The sequence below is a fragment of the Petaurus breviceps genome, unplaced genomic scaffold (assembly GCF_028583685.1).
Source record: "Petaurus breviceps papuanus isolate PSGF00001 unplaced genomic scaffold, PetGlider_PUasm1.0 178, whole genome shotgun sequence".
In the NCBI taxonomy this organism is placed as follows: Eukaryota; Metazoa; Chordata; class Mammalia; order Diprotodontia; family Petauridae; genus Petaurus; species Petaurus breviceps.
Genome location: NW_027185777.1, coordinates 36,794,878 through 36,821,398, shown reverse-complemented (window position 1 = coordinate 36,821,398; position 26,521 = coordinate 36,794,878). Strand labels below are relative to the sequence as shown.

Sequence of the window (26,521 nt, the reverse complement as noted above, 5' to 3'; positions counted from 1 at the left end):
CCATACTATGAATTGCATTGTTTTTACCGTACATACAAAGTTTTATACTTGGATTCTATTATGTTGAAATGTTTGATTTTTAAACTTGCCATTATCTCTTTCTTTTACAGAAACATAAGTATTTAATTGCAGCAAATAAAGACAAAAGTCTTTTAATATTTCTCCACCATCACCACTATATATGTATTGTGAACATTAATTTTTTCAAATTAAGCACAAACAAAAGTAATTTCATAAACTAAAGCTAGTATTTACATGAGAAATTAATAGCAATATTTATTTATGTTTTGGGACAAAAATATTTTTCAATTATGAATAAGTAGCCAAATTTAAACAGAAAAGGTAAAAATATTGATAACAGTGTTGCAGAGTCTTCACTACTAGGTTGTATGTAGTGGACCTAAATTGACAAGAAAAAGAAAACATGTCGAATCATTTTTACGATATGGATTTACATCTAATAATTATGATGATGTGGAAAAACCTCTTTGCTTAATTTGTAATGAAGTTTTGACTGCAGAGAACAGAACACCAACCAAAGTTAAGAATATTTTAATACCAAGCATGCACAAACTGCAATAAACCAAAGGAAAGTTTTGAATGACTTCTCAAATCCTCAATAAAGAAAAAAATGTTTTGAGAAGTTTGTTACCGTCTGAAAAAAAGTATTCAGGTGCATCTTATGAAACATCTTATTTAATTGCAAAAACTAAAAAAGTCCTATGTGATAGGAGATCTCATGTTACCTACTGCTATTAAAATATCAGAAATAGTTCATGGGGAAAAATGTGGACAGTTTCCAAAAGAATTTCTGAAATTAGTAATGATCCATTCTAGCAGCTTATTACTAGGTTTAACGGCAGCCCAAAGTTTGCAATTCAGTTAGATGAAACAACTGATATTGCTAATATAGCACAGTTGTTGCTTTATGTGAGATACGTTTTTGAAGGAAGCATACATGAGGAATTGCTGTTTTGTCACACTTTGGAAGGGCACACAAAAGGGGAAGATCTATATCTTAAAGTCAATGAATTTTTCATAAATGAAGGTTTACAACACATAGGGGTCTCAACAGACAAAACTGGAGCAGTCATGTGTGAGAATGTTGGATCTGTGCCAAAAGTTAAAGTTGGTGGCAATGAATATATCATTTTACTCACTGCATGATCCTTCAAGAGGCACTTATAACCAAAAAATATCACCAAATTTAGATGTTGTGCTTTGAAATAGTATTAAAATCATTAACATCATTAAAAGTCATGCCCTTAACAGTTGTTTGTTTTCAAACCTTTGCAAAGACATGGACTCTGATTATAAAAGTTTATTACTATGTTCAGAGGTAAGGTGGTTCTCAAGAGGGCAAAGTTTAAACAGATTATTGAAATTGAAAGATGAAGTTGTTTTATTTTTGACTGAGCAGGAATCCAATTTTTTCATAATGACTTAATGGCTTTCAAAACTGTTATTAGTGAGATAGTTTTGAAAAACTTAATAATTTAAACATGTCACTTCAATGAAAAAAATGTAACCTATGTTAAGATGAAATAGAAAAATTTATTTTAAAAATTAACATATGGAAAAATACGGTGGAAAGTGGTTCTTTAGAAATGTTTATAGTGACAGATGATTTTATAATTGAAAATAACCTTCCCAAAGATGTAATTGTAAGAGTTTAATTGATCACTTGAAGTGCTTGGAGACAATTTCAGAAATATTTCCCTTCAAATTTTGATTCTAAAAAACTAAGTTGGGTTCATAAACCTTACTCGATTGAAATAAAAAACATCAGCCCTATTCCATTAAAAGTTCAAGAAGAATTTGCCAAGTTATCAAGCAACACAGGTTTAAAACTTGTTTCCTCAAAAAAAATAATTCAATGAATTTTGGCTTGGTTTAGGACAGAATTTCCAACAATTTCTGAAATGGCCCTAAACATACTGTATTCTGACATTTTGTACTCCACATTTATGCAAAGCAGAATTCTTAGCATGACAACTATAAAATCAAAATATCAATCAACTCTGAAAAAAGTTGAAGATGTTCTATGACCTACAGTATCAAATATTCCACCAAGATTTAATTTTTATGTAAAAATAAACAAGCATATCCACCTCATTAGTGTGCAGATTTGCTTTTGTCTTTAATAATAAATGGTAAAATTATATGTATAGCAAAGAATTGTTTTAAAATAAATTTCTTTATGATTTAATATCAGTAAATGTTTGATTTGTACACCTATTTTATATGCCCCAAGTCACATAAAAATTTCTCAGGCAAAAAGGGGTCATCATGAGTGGAAAAAGTTTGAGGAGCCCCAGGTATAGAATACAAAAGACAGCATACATATACATTAGGAATAGTTTTGTGCGTGAATGCCATTATCTTATGGTGGTTTGGGGATAATTTGGTGACATATTGAGAAGTGGTAAGAACATGTTGAGCTTAGTCACTGAACAAAACCCAAAATTTTACACAATATCTTCAAGACAGTTTTGAATTTCTACAGAAACAAACCTATAATGCTTCAACAAAACCTGCTTGTTGTCACAGAGGAAAAATATATTTATAATATCACTAGGTAATTATTTATTGCTTTAAGAGCCATTAAAGAATTTTTAATCTGAATCCCTTGGACCAATATTGAGAACCCAAAAGGGATTTGTAAACCACTAAATGGGAACCACTGATTTAGAGTTTGTTGAGTGCAGAGTACCATGCTGGTTCTAAGGGAGACAACAACTTTTATACAAACTTGATAAAGTGTACAGACTACTCCAGTAACGTTCACATAAGTCAATCAACATGCATTCATTAAACACCTAATATATAAAAGGCATTGTACTAGGTACAGAATGAAAACTTTAAGAGCGCTCCATAGGAGAAGTAAAACAAGGCACTGTGTTGATAAATAGGCATCAGAAGTAAGGCTTCATGGAAGAGATATTTCAGTTATACTTTTTTTCAGTTACACTTTAAAAGAAAACCATAGATCAATATCATTAATGACTATTGAGGCATAAACATTAAATAAATATTTGCAAAAAGGCTACAGCAATGCATCAAAAAGATTGTACATTATGATCAGGTAGGATTAATGTAGCAGGAATACAGGTTTGATTCAGTTTAGGAAAACAATAAATGAGATTAATAACAAAAAAAATCAAATTCACTTAATTATGTTAATATTTAAATCATGTATCCATTTGGAGTTTATCTTGACATATGGAGTAAGGTGTGGGTCTAAACTTAATTCCTGCCAGACTGCTTTCCACTTTTCCCAGCAGTTTTTATTGAATATTGACTCCTTAACTAGTAATTCGGGCTTTGGGTTAGTCAAATACTATGCTAATGTGTTGGTTTGCTTTTGTGCAAAGATAGAAGAAAAGCTCTCGACAAAATGCAATATCATTTCTGCTAAAACAAATGAACCTTTTTCTAATGTGAATAATATCTAAAACAGAAAGCCAGCATTATGTAATAATGGAGATAAACTAAGGGCCTTTCCAGTAAGATCAATGGGAAGGCAAGTAGTCATAACTTTTCATATTTAAAAGTGCTAGAAATGCTAGCTACAGCAATAAGACAAGGAAAAAGAAATTGAGGAAGAAGAATAAAGAGGAAATTTACTTTTTGTTGATAATTTTATGTTCTACATAAAAGAATCCTAGAAAATCAACTAAAAAACTGATTGAAAATTAGTCAGGAAGATAGCAAAATATAAAATAAACCCACAAAAATCATCTGTCATTTCATATATCATTAAAAATACCCAGCAAGAAAAGATAGAAAAAGGAATTCCATTCAAAATAACCAAAGAATGTTTAAAATATTTAGAAGTCAACCTGCCAAACACACAAGAACTACATGAATGCAACTACAAAACAGTACAGAAATAAAGACAGATCTAAATAACTAAAGAAGTACTCGTTGCTTCTGTTTGAGCTATGCCAATATAATAAACATGATACTGCCTAAGTAAACTTACTCATTCAGTACCACACCAATCATACAACCAAAGGATTACTTTAGAAAGCAAGGGAAAAAAATTCATAAGGAGGCAGAAAAGATCAAGATGCTCAAGGAAAAAACATGAAAAAAAAAAGTAGGAAGGACAAGGGCATCACAGTACCAGATCTCAAACTTTATTACAACCACCAAAATAACTTGTGGTGCTTAAGAAATAGAAGTTGATCAGTGGAACAGATCAGTTTCAAAATGTACAAAAGTGAAAAAACACAGTAGCATAGTGTTAACATAGATTAACTCAAAGCTCAAGTTACTAGGTCAGGATTCATCATTCAATTAAAAATTTCTTGGAAAAGTAGAAAACAGTCTGGCAGAAATTTGGTTTAGACCCACACCTTACTCCATATATCAAGACAAATTCCAAATATATACATGACTTAGATATAAAAGGTCTTACCAAAAAAATTTTTAAATAGAGGAGCAAAGAAGAAAATTCTTGATCTATGGATAAGAGTTCTTGACCTGGAGCGGCCAGGTGGCACAGTGAGTAAGAGCGCCAGCCCCAGCATCGGGAGACCCGGGATCGGTTCCGGCCTCAGATACTTGGCACCCACACAAAAAATAACTGGCCGTGTAACCTTTAGCAAGTTACTTAACCCCAATTGCTTAAAAAAAATAGTTCTTGACCAGAAATGGGATAGAGAGGATTTCACAGACCAGATGGACAATTTTGATTACATAAAACTATTTTTTTTTTATTGCAAAATCAATGCACCTAAAACTGGGAGGGAAACAGCTAATTGGGGGGAAATGTTTAAAAGAATTTTCTCATTTCCAAGTATATAAAGGAATGACTAAAATCATTTTATAGCAATTTACATTTGCGAAGTACTTTAAAAATATTATTTCATTTTATCCTGTTATAAATGAAAATCCATGTGCTCTGTCTAGGGAATAAACCACACTTGTTGAGGATCCAGGAAGTTTCATGATCTTTATTTTATATTTATTCTGTAATGAATAAATGGGTAGCCTCCCAGAAAAGACTACAAAGAATCAGACAAAGGCAAGCCCTTCTTATGCTGTTTCATTTACTTTCCTGCCATTCCTCCCTTTAGAGCTGGGATTGGCTCCAGCTCTTCTGGGTTACAATTCTCCCAACCTGCCCATTAAGAATGAGTGTTAATAAAAAGTTAGTGCCCATCCCCCAGATGGTCAGAACCAGCCTAGCTCAGGCCCCTCTTTACAGATTTATGCCTTCCTGCGAAACACACATTGTTCCTATAGAATCTGTGGAAACCAAACTGCCAGCATTTGTCACAATTCTCACAGCAACCCTGAGAGGTAGGTACTATTATCCTCATTTTACAAGTGATAGACAGTTGTTAAGTGACTGCCTGAGTTATATAGCTAATGTCTGTTGTCTAAGGTGGGAATTGAACTCATTTTCATGATTCCAGAATAACTAAACAAATTAAAATATGCAATTAATCATGAAATAAAATTGTATTCCAGATCCCCCAAATGAAACTATTCACAAAAAGCTATGTCTTCAAAACAGTGAAATCGGGAAAGTTATGAATTCAGATAATCAGATGAGATTGCATTTTCATAGTCAAAACATCAAAGCAAATGTTTGTTAGTTTGGACTGCCTGGAAAAGCTTGGTTCAGAGTAGAAGCTTGTAAGCCATTTTAAAAATTGTGAGTATAATGAATATAAAATATATATATTTACACACATTTTGTTAAGAGTTACACTAAATTTAATTATATTTTGTTTTTTAATATTTAATTAGTGCTACTTTGGTTGTTTAATCCATATTGGCTATAAATGACAGAAATTTGTGTATCATTTTCTTTTAAACTCAATTGAATTTATAAGGGGATTTCAAAAACAAAGCTCCTAGCCCCTGGCACCACCCCTTTCCCAGAACCACTTGCCGGGGTAATTTATACTAGTTTCTCCCACTTGTTGACCATAATGTTCAAAGTGTATCTGGTCTCCCTCTTGCAAGAGAAGGTTGAGAAATAACTTCATTTTAGAGGTTATTGGAGATAATGGAGTTCTTCTAGAGAGTATTTTGGTGGGACTTCACTATCATCCATGGTGTACTTCCGATTTCTATCTGGGATGTTATCTCTGGTTTAGAATTAGAAACCTGTACATGTTCCTGTATAGATCCCTGGGAGCAGGGCCGGGCTGTTCTCATTTCTTCTCAGATGAAGTCCGTTCTCAGTTGTAAAGGTGATTGATTGCTGATAGTCATGTTTAAGTGATTTGCCCAGTCACGCAGCTAGCATACGAGACCAAATTTGAACAAAGGTCCTCCTGACCTCCTGACCCTATCAACTATGCCACCTAGCTGCCCCTAAAACATTTTTAATATTGTCTCCTGTAATAGCTAAAATATTTTTCCCAAGGCATCCATTTAAATTTGTAAAGCATAAGCTGAATAAGCTTCATGAGTCTTCACATATTCTACACAAAATATATTGTAGCTCTGACCAGTTAAAAAATTTTTGAAGTTTATTTTTCCATTGTTTCTGTAAACAATTTTATCAACTTTTAAAAATCTCATTTCCAAATATAGTTCTCCTTTTACCCCTCCCCAGAGAGTCAGCTTTTGTAACAAAGAATGAAAAACAAAGAGAGGGTGGGGTTTGGGAGGCCAGAAATATTTCCAAAAACCAAACACATCAAACAAGTCAGACATCATATGCAATATTCCACACCAACAGGCCCCTATCTTGGCAAAAAGAGTTGCATCTTCTCTCTTTTTTGGAAGTGAAGTTGATTGGAGCATTCGGTTTTGTTTTTGTTGTTTCTCTTTTCACTTATACTACTTATACAAAGCTAGGCAGCTTGCTTCATAACTGATTTATACTTAAACCTTAAAGTGATAACTAAGAGCTAAAAGTTAACATAAGTGATAGCAGCAGTAAGCTGTATAGAATCTTTTCACTTATTTCTTGCATGTCTTCATTTAGAAATGTACCCAATTTATATATATATATACTATATGTATGTTTTACATGTAATATGCATATATTTTATACATATTTATGTCTATGTATGTTATATATATTTATGTGTATATACATATATTTTTAACATAGGCTTTTTTTTTTATGTGCAAATGGTTGCATCATGAACACTTGTCTTTGAAAGGCCCTGGTCATGTTCAAAAGGGAACTAGTAAACTGCAAAGCTTAGGCTCCATTACTAAAGGCACCACCTCCCCCTGGTGATAACTACACAAATTACAACTATGGAATTTCAAAGGAACATGCCTTAAATCACCACATTTCAGGGGCAGTAATAACCACGAAAGGAAATAAACTGGGAAGAGCAGGACTAATAATAATAATACAGTGCTGGAAGGGATCATATTCTTTGAGATGTTCTTATTTGAGGCTTTATACTGAATAAACGTTGACAAAAGGCTACTAGATTTGGCAACAGTAAATTTGGAGATATTTCAGTTGAATTATGTGAGAAGCCAGATTAAAATGATTTAGGAAGATGAGAGGAAATGGAGGCAAGAAGAGAAAACATTTTTAGAATTTTGTCTGTGAGAGGGAAGTGTAATAAAGGATGATAGTTCCAGGAATGATAGGGTCAAGTAAGGATAATATGCTCCTTGGAATAAAATGGCCCAAGTGTGCTGGAAAATATTTTGGAATTATTCCAGAAATGTGATCACTAGTCATACCCTTTGTGCAAGTAACCCAACAAGAGGCATGTACTCGGAAGCCAGAAACAGACAGATTCAAAGAACTGGAAACAAAGTAATGCTAATCAATCTGGAAATACCTGAATGAACTGTTTAATATTATTGTGCAGTATGAAATACTGAAGTGTGGAATTCACGAAATTATGGGAAAATTTGTAATGAAAGGAAACAAAATGAATTAGAACTGAAGAAAAATAGCACAAAATAACTGGTGATATAAATGAAAATAACCCCCCAAAGGAAAGCAAATTCTTCCATAATTGATAGTCCCAAAGAACATATAATAAAACATATGACTTCTTTTGGAAGAGTTTTGGGGCACTCAGAGGCAGGATGTTGTATATATTATTGGATAGTTCATTGTATGTTTTTGTTGTTTATTGTTAATAGGAAAGGTCCAAATCTAGAAAAAAAAAATGAGGTTGAAGAGTAGAAATGTCTAGAAATGGTTGGAATGGAAAAGCAAGACTTCAAAACTTTTTAAAAAGTTGTTATTTTTTAAAAAATGAACAATTTCATCTCCTTTTACCCCCTCCCCTAACTAAAAAATAAAAACACCTTGGAACAAATATGCATTGTCAAGCAACATAAATTGCTAAATACATCAGTCAAACTTAAAAGTTAAGTTCCTTAAAAGGTCCCAAATATCAAGGGAATTAATGAAAAGAAATGCAATGGAAAGTAGCCTAGCTATATCAGATCTAAAACTGTATTATAAAAATAGCAATAATCAAAATTACTTGGTATTAGCTAAGAAATAGAGTGGTAGATCAGTGGAATAGGTTAGGTACACAAGACACAGTAGTCAACAATTATACTAATCTATTGTTCGATAAACCCAAAGATGCCAGCATATGGAATAAGAACTCACTATTTGACAAAAACTGCTGGGGAAAATGGAAAACATTATGGCAGAAACTAGGGACAGACCAACATCTTCCACCATATACCAAGATAAGGTCAAAAGCAGAACATGGTTTAAACATAAAAGGTGAAACTATAAGCAAATCAGGAGAATAGTTTACCTGTCAGATCTATGGAAAAGGGACAAATTTATGACAAAAGATAAAGAACACTATGAAATTTAAAAATGGATCATTTTTATTACATTAAATTTAAAAGTTTTTGCACAAATAAAACCAACGCAACCAAGATTAGAAGGGAAGCATAAAGCTGGGAAACAATTTTCACAGCCAGTGTCTCTGATAAAGGCCTTATTTCTAAAATATATAGAGAACTAAGGCAAATCTATAAGAATAGAATTCTTTCCCCAATTGATAAATAGTCAAAGGATATGAACAGGCAGTTTTCAGATGAAGAAATTAAAGTCACATATATATATATAGTCACATAACAATGCTCTAAATCACTATTAGAAAAATGCAAACTAAAACAACTCCTGAGGTACTACATCACACCTATTGGATCAGCTAACAGGACAAAACAGGAAAATGATAAATGTTGGAGATATGGGAAAATTGGAACAGTAATGCACTGTTAGTGGAGTTGTGAACTGATCCAACTATTCTGGAAAACAATCTGGAACTATACCCAAAGGGTTATAAAACTGTACATGCCCTTTGATCCAGCAATACCATCGTTAGGGCTGTAGCAGCTGCTATGAATATGCATGTGTATTTCTAGGGTAAATTCACAAAATAATTTTTAAATGACTCTCTTTCTCAAAGGCAAAACCAAAATATTCATTCAGATACCAGAAGGCCAATTCCACCATGGTAACAAAGAAGTTTGTACACATCACCAATCCAGGGAGTACCAACATCCCCAAGCATTCCCTCAGTTAGGCTCCCCACAAACAAGCTCCCCTAGGCAAAATTCCTCTAGAGCTCTGCCTCACTCTTCCTGCTCCACCCATTCAGCAGACTCCTACCACTGTGGGCTCCATGTGACTCAAGCTCCATCACAGCAGTCAGCTAGGCCCAAGCTCAAAGCATAGGCCTATTAATGGGCAGGAAAGGTCTTCCCATTCCATTAACATTACAACCCTTTGATCTAACAATACCACTGCTAGGGCTATATCCCAAAGAGATCATGAAAAAGGGGAAAGGACCCAGATGTATGAAAGTATTTATAGCAGCTTTTTTTGTGGTGGCAAAGAACTGGAGATAGAGCAGATGCCCATCGATTGGGGAATGGTTGAACAAGTTATGCTATATTAATGTAATGGAATACTATTGTTCCATAAGAAATGGTGAGCAGGCAGACTTCAGAAAAATCTGGCAAAACATGCATGAACTGATGCTAAGTGAGCAGAACCAGAACACCATATACAGTAACAGCAACATTGTGCAATGACTGTGTTAGATTTAACTCTCCTGAGCAATGTAATGATCTAAGACAATTCCAAGACTAATGGGGAGAAATGTTATCCACATCCAAAGAAAGAACTATGGAGTCTGAATGCAGATAAAAGCATAATATTTTCTCATTTTTGTTTTTTGTGTCTTTTCTCTCATGGTTTTTCCCTTCTGTTCTGATTCCTCTTTCATCACAACTGATGTGGAAATATGATCATACCTGTGTAGCTTATATCAGATTGCATGGGATTTAGAACTCAAAATCCTATAAAAGCAAACGTTTAAAACTAAAAAAAAAAATTTTTTTTTACAAAAGTTCCTTATAGACAGGGATAGTCATTTTAAATTTATGTAGCCCCAGGACTTGAAACAGCGCCTTGCACATAGGAATCAACAGTTATTAAGTACCTACTCTGTGCCACACACAGTGCTAAGCCATGGAGATACAAAGAAAGGTAAAAATAGTCCTTCCTGTCCTCAAGGGATTTACAGTCTAATGGGAGATATACACAATCAGTGATAAATAGACGAGTTATATACAAGGTAAATTGGAGATGATCACAGAGGGAAGGCATTAGCATTGAGGGGGACTGGGGAATGGCTTTTTGCAGAAGGTGGGGTTTTGGCTGAAGGAAGCCACGGAGCCAAGAGGCAAAGATGAAGAGACAACTGCAGGAGAGGGAGGTGCTAATAAAAATGCCCAGATGAGGAGATAGATCATAGTGTACTAACAAGAACATGCAGATGAGTGTCACTGGATCCTATAGTATGTTGTTAGGTGGTAGGGAGGAGGGAAGAGTTAAGGTGAGAAAATTTTTGAATGTACAAAGGGACCAAGATTATGAAGGACTTTAAAAAACAGAGGATTCTGTATTTTATGCTGGAGGAAATGGGAAGCCACTGCAGTTGAATGAATGTTTGGAAGGGGGATAGGATGTATTGCAATATGGTCAAGCCTATGCTTTAAGATCACTTGTTTGCTAAATGGAGGATGGACTGGAGTGAGGGAAAAATTATATTTCTTGAAATTAGCAAATATTTTTTATTCCTTTAATTTGGTGTTGGGGGATGTGATTGAAAAATCTTTGCGCTAAAAGGTTAGGGACTTGGATGATAGATACTGTATTTATTAGGACAGGTACTTAAACTCTTTGAGGGCATCAGAAACAGCAATACTATCTTACTGGCTGAAAGGTGGTGCTGGACCAAAGCTCTTGGTACTATGATGCTATGACAAATATGTCACATAAGCTATTTACCTTTCCATCACATCCTAATAATCCTCAAGAGCAGCTAAATCCCCCAGTGGATACAGTATCAGGTCTGGAGTCAGGAAGACTCATCATGAGTTTAAATCCAGCCTCAGATACTGACTAGCTTTAACCCTGTTTACCTCAGTTTCCTCATATGAGTTTGAGAAGAAAATGACAAACCACTCCAGTATCCCTGCCAAGAAAACCCAAATGGAGTTACAAAGAGTCAGACGTGACTGAAAATTAAAAAAAAAACAATCCTTGTCAAAAAGATGAAGAAACAAAGGTACTTAGTTCATAGATGTTAAGTGACTTGTCTGTGATCATGTAGCTACAATATCAAAGGTGGATTTGCACCCAAAGTTCGTCTAAACTCAAAGGCAACTCTATTTTGAAAGTGACTCTTATTCTAATAGATTTGGTCTCTGTATCAGCAATGCCATATTCACAATGCCTATAGAGATTACAAATATGCTGATATAATTATCCATCACAAAATATGTCAGGTTTGCCATTTGAGGAAATAAACTAGAAAATTTATTAAGATACCAAAAGACTGAGTCCCAAAACCAGAAAGTGAAAGCCATCAGAGTAGTTATGATATTGGCACAGGTAGATAAAGTAGAAAGCACCCACATTCTCAAGCCTTTAAAACAGAACAGGCTACCTCAGGCAAAGGTCCTCCTCTCCCCACTCACAGCAACCACCCAGCTTCCTGGAAGCACGCTCCCAGCAGCTCCGGCCCCCGGCAGTGCTCAGCAGGAGTCCTAACTCAAAAAAAAAAAAAAAAAAGGGCAACCGCAACCGCTGCCAACTGCCAACCGCAGGGACCGTTAGCTCGGCTTTCACTTTTTCTCGCTTTCCGCTTTCTCTTGCTCTGCTATGTCAGCACATCCATGGGGCATGGAAGATCTTTAAATCGCATAACCCTTACAGTCTCCTAATAACATTTTGCTTAGACTAATACTAAAAATAATTTTCTTTGTGAAAAATAGTAGCTGATAAAGAAAACCTAGAAATAAGAGTATTGTGGATAATCCACAAATGGGTGATTTGAGGATTCTCAATTTAAATGAATGAAATAGGTTATAACCAGATTATTCAATGTCTTTTCATGTTTATAATCTAGGAAAAATTACAAATCTATTATGACTGGTACTCAGGGGGTGGGGATGGGGGATAGAGAATTATATTAGATTTTCCAGGTGCTTAAATGTTATTTGAAAATAGTTTTCTTCTTTGAGGCAGGCTAGCATTTATGTAAAATTTTTGTAGATCATTCTCATTTAATGATTCAATCCTGCAATTAGAAGCCCTGAACTCCAACTAGGTATTTAGCAATAACTGGAATGGCTAAAAATAGCCAAATTATATTTTTTCTTGATAACTACTCTTATTCAACTCCTCCTTCTTTGAGGGCAAGGAGTGGCAAAGACATTTTGGGTAAAATTGTAATACTATTTCAAGTATACTAGAATTTTATTTCTATTTGTCTTTATGAAAAAATAGGGAAAATAGATGGTCCTGGCACTGTTAACTGATAAGTAAGGAGAAAAAGATGAATTGTTTCATGGTGCTTTCTTAGATGTTGGGCATGGGATTTAGGTTCACTTACCTGATCACACCAATGTAAAGGATATAATCATCTGTATATTTCCTCAGCTTCTAATCAAGAGTCAAAAAGACAGCTGCCTAAATTGAATCTCAAATCTTCCTGGTGGATGCACTATGCAGTGGTTTCCAAATAATTTAAATGAATCTAACTCCTTAACCCCACCACCAGCTATGTTCTCATTAAAACAACCAAAGGTTCAATTTTCTATTTAGTTTTCTCCAATCTTTGAATGTCATCTTTTATCTGAAGGTCTTCAGGTTGGGTGGAATTCAATCTACTATATGCTCACTGAAAAGACAGGTCATATTTAAGGCAATTCTTCCCTGTTACCTACACAACTTCACAATGTTTTATTTAAAGCTAGGTAGAAAGGGATTGTCAGGAAAATAAAAAAGGGGAATAGTTCAAATTATTTCTTTCACATAACTATGAAAACAAAATAGCTTACAGAAAATGCACAGGATAATAAAATAACCATCCTTTGGATTATTTAGACTAATCCTAAAGTTTTATTTTAGGACAAATATTAGAGAAAATAAAAGTCATAAACCATCCACCATATGAATTGTTTATTGAATAAATACATGCACTGTCATGTAAAGTACTTAAGCAAAAAAGGATAACCTATAATAAAAAAGTCCCTCTTCACTGATTTCCAATTTTACAGATTTCTGCAACTCTGAAATAGAAGGAATTGTGACAAAAAGAACAACTTTATTTAGTCCAAATTACAGTGCTACCCACACTGAATCACATTTGGAGTATACTTTCACTGATTTTTTTAGAATTTATTTTTTAAAGCACTTCTCACCAAAGCAAGAGAATTTTTCTAGAAATTTTCATAGCATAAAATATAAATGGTGCTATGTACAGCAAATTTTTTTTTCCTTTAATTGTTTGAAACATTGAAAACAAGAATACTTTTGCACTTTATACTGTAAGGCACAGGATATACAATCCACATGTACAAACTAGCCAGAATTGTTGTTTGAAACTCATTTAAGATGATTTTTTTTTCCTGTGTGGCTCAAAATGAAAAGTGTTAAGTCCTCTTTACTCACTTAACACATGTATCAAAAATTAAAAATCAATACAAATCAAATTTCTCCACTATTAAGAATATGGTTTTAACAATCTAGTCTTCATGATCATCCCATAATCTAATCTTTCAGGTATTTCATACTAGATCACCCTCCCCTCCCCAGCCTTTGTTCCTAATCTTACCATTGTCTTTATGATGCTATAACATCTACCTTAAGCTGTCATTATCTTTTCTTTAAAAAAAAAAACTAAGGACAGGTACTGGAATTCTCATACTCTACAAATAAAGAGTCAATTTTTACATCATTTAGGAATCAAACTCCTTGGTGATAGCAACCCTAGGGTACTTGACTAAGAGCAATAGGAACTGTGCCTCACAAAATCAGGCTCTGGGGCTAGGCTACTAAATATAGCTGCCAAATTGCTTTACCTTTGTCTTTTGTTTCTATCTCTTGATATTTTTCCCTCTCTAGTTGCATACGCACTATCCTAAAAAACCAAATGAAGCACTTAGTCCAAAAAAAGGAAATATGTGTATATATATATATATATATATATATATATATATTTTTTTAGGTAAAGAAGCAAATAACTACATGTAAAATTCCTTTGTTCCAGAACTTTAATCCAGATGACTGTGATGTTAAAAGTATTGCATTTTCCTTTCTTCTTTCAGGCTGTGCCAGAGGCCCAGCAACAGAACTCACTGTAGAAAGGTGGTGTTCAGTAAATCAAGGACAGACAACTAGATTTTAACAGGTCAATATACAGATCTTTCTCATGCTATAGGACTGTGAGATATATATTATATATACACACACATATATATACATATATGTATATATACAGAATATATAAACACACTTTCTTCTGGAATGGGCACCAACACGACACATATCCACTTGGAGCCTGTTAATGATGAGGTCTTCCAGTGAAATTTCATTTAAAGGTAACACAATCATTTCACTTCATGGTGGCACTATCATTTTTACCAGAGCGAAAATAAGTAGTGAAGATACTGATTCCCACTATAAGTAGACCTCAGGAATCAAAGTATTTATTATCAACTAAAAGTGATGTTAAATTAGAAGGTTCTGGAATCTAATATCCACAACAGGCACTTTGGTATGTTTGGTCATGTGAGCTGTCATAAGTTGTTGAGTTTGATGAAACTTGAGCTGAGCTCATTATAAAGCTCTTTTTAAAAGAATTTATTACATAACCTTAACTTATTCTCATAGGTAACAAAGTCATTTGTGTCACTTGACTAAAAAAATTTTCATTTTTAAACTAGGTGCATACTTTTGTATATTAAGTGCATAGCATATTCCTCCACACATAAGCAGGCTCCTGTGTGTGAAACATGCTTTCAAAGTCTTTAAAAGGGGCTTCTAAATTTTGTATGTAACAATGTTTGTGATCCAAACTAACGAAACCAATAAAATTTTGTGTTATAGCCCATAGCTGCTGTTCATCACAACTCTGCAGCTATGTTAAATCCCCTTTGGTCATACCAGTAACCTCTACATAGCAGCAGAACATAATAATGTCTCAGTTTCATGGTGATAATATCTGACACATGGTATAAACTCAGGACAAACTGTATCACTAAAAGCAAGTTTTTCACTTCACTGAAGTGGGGTCAAGAAAAAGAACAGATTTGAATTCAACATTTCACAATATACATTCTCAGCTTTTCATTGCTAAGTTTATAAATCTTTTTTTAATAGGCTGTTAAAACAATGAAAATTAATGATTTATGAGCATTTATTTTTGACATCTAATTCCTAATATGGAAAGTTGCTTTACTCATCTTTTAGGAAAGAGATAATATATATCTAAGTTTTAGATTACATGAATAAGTTACAATAAACAGGCAATTAAAAATAAATTCAAAATATTATATTGCAAATGTCTTCATTTCTATGTAAGAAAGCCCGGATCTGCACTCTGTGATTTGTGGAACATGACAACCCTCATTCAAATATAATACTTTTATATTTCTTAGTACTAAAAACACTTTTCTTACAGTAGTCATTATCATGATTTTTCATAATAGAACTTACTGTAAAAATTTTAATATTTTGTACAGTTTTGCTAAGACACAATGGGTAAGAAAAGCACTAACTTTAATAGTCTTTTCAGGTTTTTTTTTTTTTTAAAGAAACCCCACAAAATAAGTCACTGACACCATTTTGCTGCAAAGGCCAAATAAAAGGATTACTTGTCATATGTACTCGAAGAAAATATATATATTCCCTTGATCCATTTTCATTTGACTTCAAACCAGCATGAAGAGATTATAAAAAATAGTCTATTTACATGGCATAGTGTGCCTTGGTGATATACAAAACAAGGCAGTAATAAAGCATATCATATATTCATTTTCTAAAAGACACAAATGACAAATGTTTCCATTTAACAACAGGTCACCCTACCAGTCTATTGCACATTGTAATAATAGGCAAAATATTAAGAGTAAATTAAAATGTGAAATTTAACAATAAAACTGGCTAAATCTGCAAAAAATGTCAATGTGTTAAAATTTATAAAACCTTTGGGGGTGTGTAATAACTAAATACATAAACTATAAAAATAATATTGAAACATCTGTGAAAATGATGCATTCAAAGTGTATAAAGATTGGCTAAGTACAATAAGCAAGGAGAAAATTCTTCATGTCGAAAGAGGATCTAGTTTACAGCCTGTGGTCTTGTACCATCTTCTGTTAAGTCATACCTGAGGAAATGCATAAAAATTTATTGCAGTATATTCAGGGTTAATTTTGTTGATTGTACCAAATCAACAAATATGTACTAATACCAAGTCCCACTTACCACTGGGTCCAGCCTTTGGCAAGATCCTCAGAGGCCAGAGATACCAACAACTGAAAGAAAAAGGATAGTTCAAAGGCTAAATCATTCATTATTATTTTAAGTAAGGGTGCCCACCATTCTTTAATTCAGCTTTTCATTTCTGCTTTTTGCCTTCCTCATGTACCTTTCCATCGATATGTCAAGACTAGAATTTTCTTCTTTCTGTTAATATTCCTTTTTAGTTTTTATCCTGTAACATCAATTGTTATCTCCCCCTGGGAATCATATTCTATTAGTTTCTTTCCACAACCAACATTCATGAATTCAAGTTCATTTACATGGTATCCCAAAAGTCTCAGTGCCATTTAAAGCTCCTTAAGGCTTAAAACATTTATAATTTATGTGACGATAATCCAGAACTGACTTGCCACTTATAGCACATTATCCTTAAGTTTATAACAAGGTGTCCCAAAAGTCTTAGTGAAATTTAAAACTATCTTTTTATCTTATCTTTAAATAAATAATCTAATATCAATGAGATGTATATTTAAAACCTTATTGCTTCTCTGTCAATTTCAACTTTTTCCTAAACTCATCCTTTATCTCAATTACTATAGAAAATGAAATTCACCCCTTCTGCCACTTCCTAAAGTTCACAATATCAATGAGGCAACCCAGCCAGCAGCAGAAACACGGAGAAAGGGTATAAGGATGAACTGCATATCCTCCGTGTGTAACAGGCACAACTCCAGTGGTTGCAGAATGGTGTTGTACAGTCTAGTCCTTTCTTTCTCATAGAGAACTGACCAACTATCAGGACTTTGTTATGTCATATAGACTGTCATTAAGCTGGTGGTAGACAGTCTTTTAATGATCTTTATGATGAGTTTAGATTTTACAAAGACGAAAGACTTGACAATGTTGATTTCCTATAAAAACTTACTTTACCCAGAAGTCCTTTGTCTTTGGACAAGAAACCACCACTGTTCTTGACAGCTACATCCAGGGTTCTCCTTTGCACTTCTGGTAATGAAACACTAAAATCAAAGCTAACAGAGATAAAGATGTTATTTGCATCTCCCTAATTTTACCATGAAAGAAAAAAACACCTGAAATATTAACATTTCAACTTGAAACAGCTTTCCAAATTTTAGCTCAATTTTTCTTTAAACCATAAAACAACTTCTAGGCATTTTTCTTTCATTATCCATAAATAGAAACTTACAAGCCTAGTTTCAACAGGCAGACACAAATGAGGGGTTGCCATGGCATTGTAAATAAGACAAAATTTCCGTTCATGGCTTCAAGAGCAAGGGGCTGTCATTCTGGAAAAAGTAATATGCAATGTAACACTAAATTCAAAGCTACTTTTATAATGTCTCTCTAAGTGACTTTAGTCTTTCAAAGTCCTAGTCTGGCCATGCCTAGAAGTAATTTTATGCTTTAGAAGAAATGAAAAAGACTTCACAGAAGGAACACTGTCTCCAAAACACACTGTGGTGATGGGGATAAACAAAGCCACTGGCATCTGCAAAATGATAAAAGAGAGTAGCATCTAAGGTTTTAAACTTCTTTTTAAAAGACAATTTAAAAGGAATATGAATCAGATGGCTAAATTATAGCTGGAAATTAACAGAAGTTGACATCAATTAATTTTTGAAGTAAAATGATTATTCTTTCTCCTAATTTGTATCTTCAGTACATATTTTTTCACTTAACAGAGGAGTTTAGAATGAAATACCAAATTGGGGCGGGGGGAAGTTTGTGTGTGTGTGAGTGTGCGTGTGTGTGTGTGTATGTGTGTGTAATACTTGTTCCATTTTTTCCTGAATTACTATGGTTATGAGTACTTATATCATAAAAGCAATAAAAAAAAATTAGAACTAATCAGATTTTTAATAACTAACCTCTCTGTCAAGTGATACTGATTATAACTTTAGGTGATTATTCACAGCATTTTCCTTCCAAATAACTGCTTAAAAAATACAACTATTAGCCCAATAAAAATTATGATATTAATCAGAAGCCCAACAATAAAGTGAAATATCTATAAAAGGAATATAAATATAGAAAATATAGATCACAGTCTAGTTTTATATGAGATGGGGCACAGGAGTGGGATAAGAAAGAATGTAAACCAATAGAATAGTATTTTAAATAACATACAGCAATCTCTCCTCATACAAATGAGAAAATAGAAATCCAGATTAGTCAAGGTCACACCACTAGACAGTGGCACAGTTGGACATGAAGCCAAGCCTCAGCTTTTTAGTCTGGTAAGCTAGACTATCATGCTATCTACCATCCAGTAGAGTTTTCAGTCTCCCTGCTTCAATGTGATACCCCCCAAAAAATAAATAAATAAACCAGGCAACACTGGGGAAGTCATTAGACCTTGGTTTGCATGTTTCCTCCAACACTCACTGTGTGACCATTAGTGTCTTCAGCTATTAAAACAGGGAAACAACTTGTACAACCTTATAGGGATACTGTGAGAAAGATGCTTTGTAAATGCAGGTTATTATTATTAGTACTAGTAAGACAATGAGAACATACCTTTGATCAAAGACTGGATTTAATGTTTTCTTTGATACATGTGTTTTTCTTCTTCCTGATCTTCTCTTGTCTGGAAGTAAATACATTCGGACATATGGATCAGAGCCATCCTCAGAAAAGGCAATGAGATTTCTGTAACACAAAACAAAAAGACACTATATATTAGAATTTAAGATCATGTGAGCTTCTCAAAAACAAGAATTATCATCTTGAACCTGTAAAAGATATGTGGCACATTGCCAAGCACATACTAGCTATGTATATGAATAAAGAACATGCTGCTTCAAACTGAAGCACTTAGCAAAAATCTTTGTTGAATCTTGATCATTTTACTGCATTAATTCCTTAAGTTTATCAAGTCTTACATCATAAAGGCAATATTATTATCTTTAATTTGACTTCTTAATGCTTATTTAACAAATTCAAATGTCTTCTAGTTTTAAGACTTCTTTGTCTGATATATATTTACAGATAGATATATCATTTCCTCACTATGCCCTCTTTTACTTCATTAGACAAAGGTTTTCCACATTTCCTTCTGTCTTCTTCTATATAATTTCCTGTGCCTGGACAATTTACAACTTCATATTAATGAAACTATCTCCCTCTTTTATCCTTGCCATGTTTCTTTTATGAAAGTGAATAAAAGCAACACTAAATAAACTAATGGGAGAAGCCATTCTTCCATCAAAAAAAATCAGAATATTTGTCCAAACATCTTATCTCTAGCAACTAATACTTAATGAGAACAAGGTGTTTTTTACAAGGGCTTTTTGAAGTAGGTTTGTTTTTTTTTTTTTTTGCTTTTTAGAGGAGGGAAAGTAGGGCAATTAGGGTTAAGTGACTTGCCCAAGGTCATATGGCTCGTTTTTTGTTGAAGTAGATTTTATATATCCTGTTTAGTACCTTGAAATATATGGAAAATTAATACTAACAGTGTTATTATGTTGTTCTACTAAAAGAATTTCCTATGTACTAGTTTGAATGATTCTTTCAATAAGAAAATCAATTTTTGATTAACCTAATCAAATACAATAATGAATTATCTAGTGTATGTATTTAAATTGTCTACTTAAAAATAAAACTTAAATCGTACCACAAAATGTTTAAGTTATTAAAAAAAAACTTTATAGACATGGACCAGGATATATAATGCTCACCTACAGGAATGCACAACTACAATAAGTTTGTTTCTTTGTGAACTGTGACGTATTGTCAACTGAATCTGTCCCAGGGGAGACTGCCCCAATGTTGTTCCACTAGGAGAGAAAAAAAGAACAGGGAAATTAGTTCTTCCCAATCAACATTTTGCATAAAACCCAAAATACTAAAGATACATTAACACAATCATTTTATTTTTCTTTTCTTTTCTTTTTTTGCTTTTTGCAGGGGGGAAGGCAGGGCAATTGGGGTTAAGTGACTTGCCCAAGGTCACACAGCTACTAAGTGTTAAATGTCTGAGGCCGGATTTGACTCAGGTCCTCCTGACTCCAGGGCTGTTGCTCTATTCACTGCGCCACCTAGCTGCCCCTAACACAATCATTTTCATTTGGTAAAAAGGTATCATATGGCTATTAAGAACCATATTTAAGAGTTAAGAGACCAACTATAAACATAATAGGGAAATTTGTACAAAGAAAGTATTAGGCAAGTTTTGGGGGCATGAAGACTATTATATACTCACACCTCTCTACTGATCAAAATTTGTCAGGATTTTTTTTTTCACTTAGAAGTAAACTTCAGAATAAGCCAATCATGTTCCTTATACAATAATATTCTAAAAACATAAATTGGTTACCACTTAGACATTCTGAAATGAGGTCCACGAAGTAGAGAGGTATTAAGAAGAGGAGAAATGACAAGGATGATTAAGACAGATCCCATGATCAGCTGTCGAGAAATCTAATTCAATCACCTCATAGGATAAAATGAAACAAGCCAGAACTCTTTTCAACAAACACGCTAACATGATTTCTGTTACCATTTAATATGAAAGTATTCTCTGCTTCTCCCTTTTTTTCTTGCAGTTCTGTTGTTAAACAGGCTCATTTATAATGCCGTGAAGAGAACTTTCAAAGGTCGATTTTAATTCCCTCCACTGAGAAGACAAGGTCAGACACCTTAAGCTTATGGTAACTACAGATTTTTCCTGCTTATCTAATGAAAAATATTAGTATCATTCACTAATCATAGCCTTTAAAACAAGGTAGATGTTATAAGTGAAATAAAAATAAATGGGGAATTAAATATTTAAGGAAGAAAAAGAACCATACAACAATCTTTTCACATCCTCATGATAAAAATGTCATCCCAGCTTTTCAGATTTCTTAGTGACTTATGGTTAGCTACCACAGCTATTTTACTAGCCATTACTAGCTTTTACTAGCCTGCTATTTCTGCCTTTTTTTTTCCTATTCCTGAAACCTATTCTGTTCTTTTCCATATTTTAATAAGTTAATTCCTTGGTTCTTAGGAAAGGCTAACTTTAATTTCAATGCTACTCAAAAACCACAATCAGATGTTCATGTCATCTAATGTTTTAAGTTGTTCTCTTAAAACTACTGTCAGTCAACTTTTCTCTCCCAGAGACAATAAAAGTAAGAACTGGCTATGTCTATTTCTTAACATTCTCTTCATAAATTTCAAAAGTTGCATGATAGCTTAAAAAAAATTAGGTACTGAAAAGACTCTACTTTTCAAGCTGTCGAAGTCTTTGCCGAAGTTCCTGAGTGGCAATGGGCAGTGAGATGTCTGATGCTATGCTGGGGGTGGGCTCCTTGATGGAAAGGTGGCTTGGGGAAGAGGTAACATTGGAGTTGTGGAGGCTGGAGGAACTTTGGCTGAGATCAGATGGCCACTGAGGACTAGCATTAGGAGGTTGACCTTTTTCATCCATATCAGTCTTTCTTGTACTGTCAGGTATTGGTGGGGCTGAGACCATTTTGCTGGAATCAGAAGCTGCAGGTGCAGTGACATGAGATTTGACAGATGTTTTCCTCCCTTCCTTGGAAACAGAGGGCCTCTTTACTTGGGCTGAATGTTGATGATCTGGAGACCTTTCTTGTTTTTCAAGATATAGCACCTAGAAAAGTAGAAAGCAAAATTCCAAAGTGGAAACATTCCAATAATTCAATTCAAAAAGCTTCTATGTGGGGCCTATTATGTGACAGTCTTAGCACTGGGGATACAAAGACTAAAATACAAGTCCCTGACCTCAAGGAATTTATATTGTATATAAGGGATGCCACATTGTACAAAAATAAGTTGAAATAAGATCTATAAGAAGTAAACATAAAATTATTTCAGGAAGGGTAAAACACCAACAATTAGGGGGAATCAGAAAAGGAGGTGGCAATTAAGTCTTGAAAGAATAAAGATTTTTAAAAGCAGAGATAAAAAGGAAGTACATTGCAGTCATGGTAGACAGTCTATGCAAAGGCTGAGAGGTGGGAGATACAAAGATTTGCACAGGGAACAAGAATGGATAGAACATAGAATGCATGAGAAAAAATATTATGAAATAAATCTGGAAAGGTAGACAGGAAACATTGTGAAGGGATTTAAATGGCAAATAGAAAATTCAGTATTTTATCCTTAGAGGCAATAGACATTGAGGATTCCCAAATGGGGAGTGGCATGGTTAGAAATGTGCTTTAGGGGGGCAGCCAGGTAGCACAGCGAGCACCGGCCCCAGTGTCGGGATGACCTGGGGGATTGAATCTGGGCTCAGACACTTAGCACCCATCCAGAAATACCTGGCCATGTAACCTTAAGCAAGTTACTTAACCCCAATTGCTTAGGGGCAGCCAGGTGGCTCAGTGAGTAAGAGCACCGGCTCCAGTGTCGGAATGACCTGGGGATCGAATCCCAGGCTCAGATACTTAGCACCACACCCAGAAATAACTGGCTGTGTAACCTTGAGCAAGTTGCTTAACCCCAATTGCTTTAAAAAAAAAAAAGAAATGTGCTTTAGGAAGATTACTTGGGCAGGTTTATAGATGACTGACTGGAGAAAGGGGAGAATGAAAGCAGGAAGACTGTAATTATGAAACTGTTGCAATTGTCCACATGAGATGAAGATCACAAAGGGAGGTAACTATATCAGTAGAAAGCAAGGAACTCATAGACCCAAGAGAGGTTATGAAGGTATAATCAATAAGACTTATAAACTCACTAGACATGGGGATTGAAGGAGAGTGAAAAATGATAGGTGACAGTGTGGAGGCTTAAACTTGTATGACTAGGACTGTGGTGACCTCAAAAGAAATAGGGGAAGTTAGAAGGAGAAAGGAGCCACATTTTTAACTATTTACAAATATAGTTTTTAAAAGTTTGATAGAAGATATTTTTTAAAAATTACTAGTTTAGATCTTTACTCCTTTTGCTGAAGCAGACCTATTAAGTGCCTGAGGCCACATATGAACTTGGGTCTTCCGCTACCACTTAGCTGCCTCTACTATCTGAATTTTATTAAGTTTCATTACATTTTAAAACACTTCTCTGCTTTAGATCAACATACATTTGTTCTCAAATGATAATTTTCTAATTCCTATAGTCTTTTATAATTTAATTAAAATTCTCCCTTTTCAGTGACCTCTTTAAATTTTTGTGTTAAGTGAAAAAGAGGAGGAAGCATTGTTACAGTCACCCATAACTGTCAAGTCAAGAGGCTGAGGCAAATTTAAATGTGAGTATTTAGTAATTTTTGGTCTATGCATGCAATCTACTGCCAAATATGGCCTTATTATCTCTTTAGTAATTTATACTGAATCTACTACTCTATGCTCTCCATAGCCAGAGTTACAGCTTAATTCTATGTTCTTTGCTATCTTTCATCTGGACCCATTGCAATTTTCTTTTCACTATATTACTTACCTTCAAAATCTGCTAATGTATCATTAATTTGGATCATAAAATTCTCTTCATTATTTTAACCACATAATTACCTTTACTTTTCCCTCATTTAAAAGAAAAATACTATGCTAATGGCTATTTTTTTGGATCAAAACCTAGTTTCTCATTCTCTCTTTCAAAGCTTTTTTTAAGTTATCCCAAAAGATTCTCCTTTCTCCACCATATTTTTTCTTTTTCTCTAGAGCAACTTCCTTTCTTTGATTTCCATCATTTCCACATCCTTTTTTATGTTCAATATGCCTTTTTTTCTTCCTTGCTTCTAACAATCAATCAATAAACATCTCCATCTGAAATTCTTCTCTAAGTGGAAGACAGAGAACTAATTCAACATGGCTCCTTCTGTCTAAACAAGCAACATTTACATGACTTTCTACCCAACACATAATATATACCAGCCCCCTGGTGTTTACACTTGTTAATAAACTTCTTTCAGAAAACATCTCCAAAATTACCCTCTAGAATAACCCTCAACTTACAGTACTTCAATGAATTTTCAAGCACTATACCATCAAAGATCATTTTTGTTTGAAAATTAACCTAATATCCACTATTTGAATGAAAACTCTTAGTAGTGTAGATTCTTTTATATGTGTGTGTTTGTATACACACAAATGTGTATATATGTATTATGTAATATCTATGCACACATATAAAATGTATATATATATTGCACATGAAATATTCTCAAAACTCCACATGTCCAAAACAGAGTTCATTATACTTCCTTCCCCTGTCTTCCTGGTTGCTTGTTCCTGTCTCCCATAACACTGCCTCAGTGTCATCCTAGATACCTCACACCACATAGACAATCAGTTGCTAACCCTTGACATTTCTACCTCTTCTCTATCCTCACACAGCTACCACCTTATTTCAAGTCTTTCATCATCTCTCTCTTGGAGAACTCTGTGACCTTTTGCCACAAGTCTCATACAACACCAGGCCATACTCTATAGTTACCAAAGTGTTTTGCTAGAGCATAGATCTGAATATGTCACTCCCCTGGCTCAATAAATTTCAGCTTATTGGCCCTGGGATCAAATACAAACTCCAGTCTAGTTTTTAAACTTACCTTTTAAGGCTCATTACATGCTGCCCTCCCACCCCAACTCTATAATTCTGCCAAAACAGACTTCTCCTTGTTCCTCACATATGGCACTCCAAATCTCATCTCACTGTCTTTTTTGTACTGACCATCCCCTATGGCTGGAATATTTCTTCTCTTACCTCTGCCTTAAAGAATACCTGACTTTCTTCAAGCCACAGGGCAAGGGTCACCTTTTGCAAGATATCTTTCCCAATTCCTAGTCATATACCTTACATTTAGTTACCTTAGGTTTATTTTGTATTTATTATGAATATATATTTACTGTATAAATATGTAATGGGAATATAAATGTATGTTGTTGTTATCTTCCTAAGATTGTATTGTGTAATATCTTCCCTGCCCCTAGGCTTAACTGCACCTGGAGCCTGTGGTGGGAGGCTTGTTTTTCAGGAGATACTCTGTGATTGAGCAGTGGGTCAAGAAGGTTGTTACATTCTCTGAGCCAGGAGAAGGTTATATAAGCCCTGATGGGAGGCTTTGCTTTGGGGCTCACTTTGAGAAGTGTTGTGTGACTTGATCAGATGAGACTCTGGGCAGCCGTTGACAGCCCCCTGACTTTGAAAAACCCAGTTGATGCTTCCCTCTCTGGTAACTGACTAGGCATGGATGTAATGGTTGGCCAGTTGGATGCCTGTCTGCTTGAAATGTTTCTCTGTCTTGCAAATTCTGCTTGTAACCTCTGTATACTCTGAAGTTCGGAGTGTTGACTTTTTCCCCTGAACTAGGTAAATGATATGTTTGATTGATTAAAGCAAGATTGTTAACCCATTTTGAGTTGCTTTCCTTTAGAAAAGCAGATCTAAGAACCTGTGTTGGCAGCCACCCTGGGTATGCTGGGGTGCTTGCTGCTATAACATAATACCACACACACACACACACACACACACACACACACACACACTTTCTCTTCCGATAAGTATAAGCAACTTGAGAAGAAGGATTATTGCATTTTTGTCTTTGTAGCCTAGCACATAGGACAGTTCCTAAAACAAAGGAAGTGCTGAATAAATGTTGACTGATGTTCAATATCACCTACTCTGTAAATACAAACCATGACAAAATATTCATTCAAGTTGTCCAAATAGCTTACAAAACTTTTTGTAAATACAAATTGGCCTAAAATACTTGGATGGAAAAATGCAAAAAAAATCCATATAGCAACTCTTTAAAGTTCCTATTCTAGCACTATATTGATTTCCAAA

At 34.3% G+C, this 26,521-nt stretch overlaps 1 protein-coding gene and 1 long non-coding RNA gene across 4 annotated transcripts in view; one reads left to right on the top strand and one right to left on the bottom strand.

The window, feature by feature from the left end:
* Positions 1-4,551: 4,551 nt before the first annotated feature.
* LOC138159737 (uncharacterized) lies at positions 4,552-26,496 on the top strand. Its single transcript, XR_011167957.1, has 4 exons — positions 4,552-5,310; positions 21,328-21,432; positions 23,891-23,987; positions 25,666-26,496. It is a non-coding gene; the product is annotated as an uncharacterized lncRNA (long non-coding RNA).
* ESYT2 (extended synaptotagmin 2) overlaps positions 13,442-26,521 on the bottom strand; it is a 118,096-nt gene continuing 105,016 nt past the window's right edge. For all 3 annotated transcript variants that reach the window (XM_069086071.1, XM_069086072.1, XM_069086073.1), the window contains 6 exons: positions 21,994-22,382; positions 20,461-20,559; positions 19,301-19,432; positions 17,688-17,793; positions 16,766-16,815; positions 13,442-16,667 (listed from right to left, as the gene is read on the bottom strand). In XM_069086071.1, coding sequence (XP_068942172.1) covers positions 16,622-16,667; positions 16,766-16,815; positions 17,688-17,793; positions 19,301-19,432; positions 20,461-20,559; positions 21,994-22,382 — 822 coding nt within the window. In that variant the 3' untranslated portion in view covers positions 13,442-16,621. The remainder of the gene's footprint in view (positions 16,668-16,765; positions 16,816-17,687; positions 17,794-19,300; positions 19,433-20,460; positions 20,560-21,993; positions 22,383-26,521) is intronic.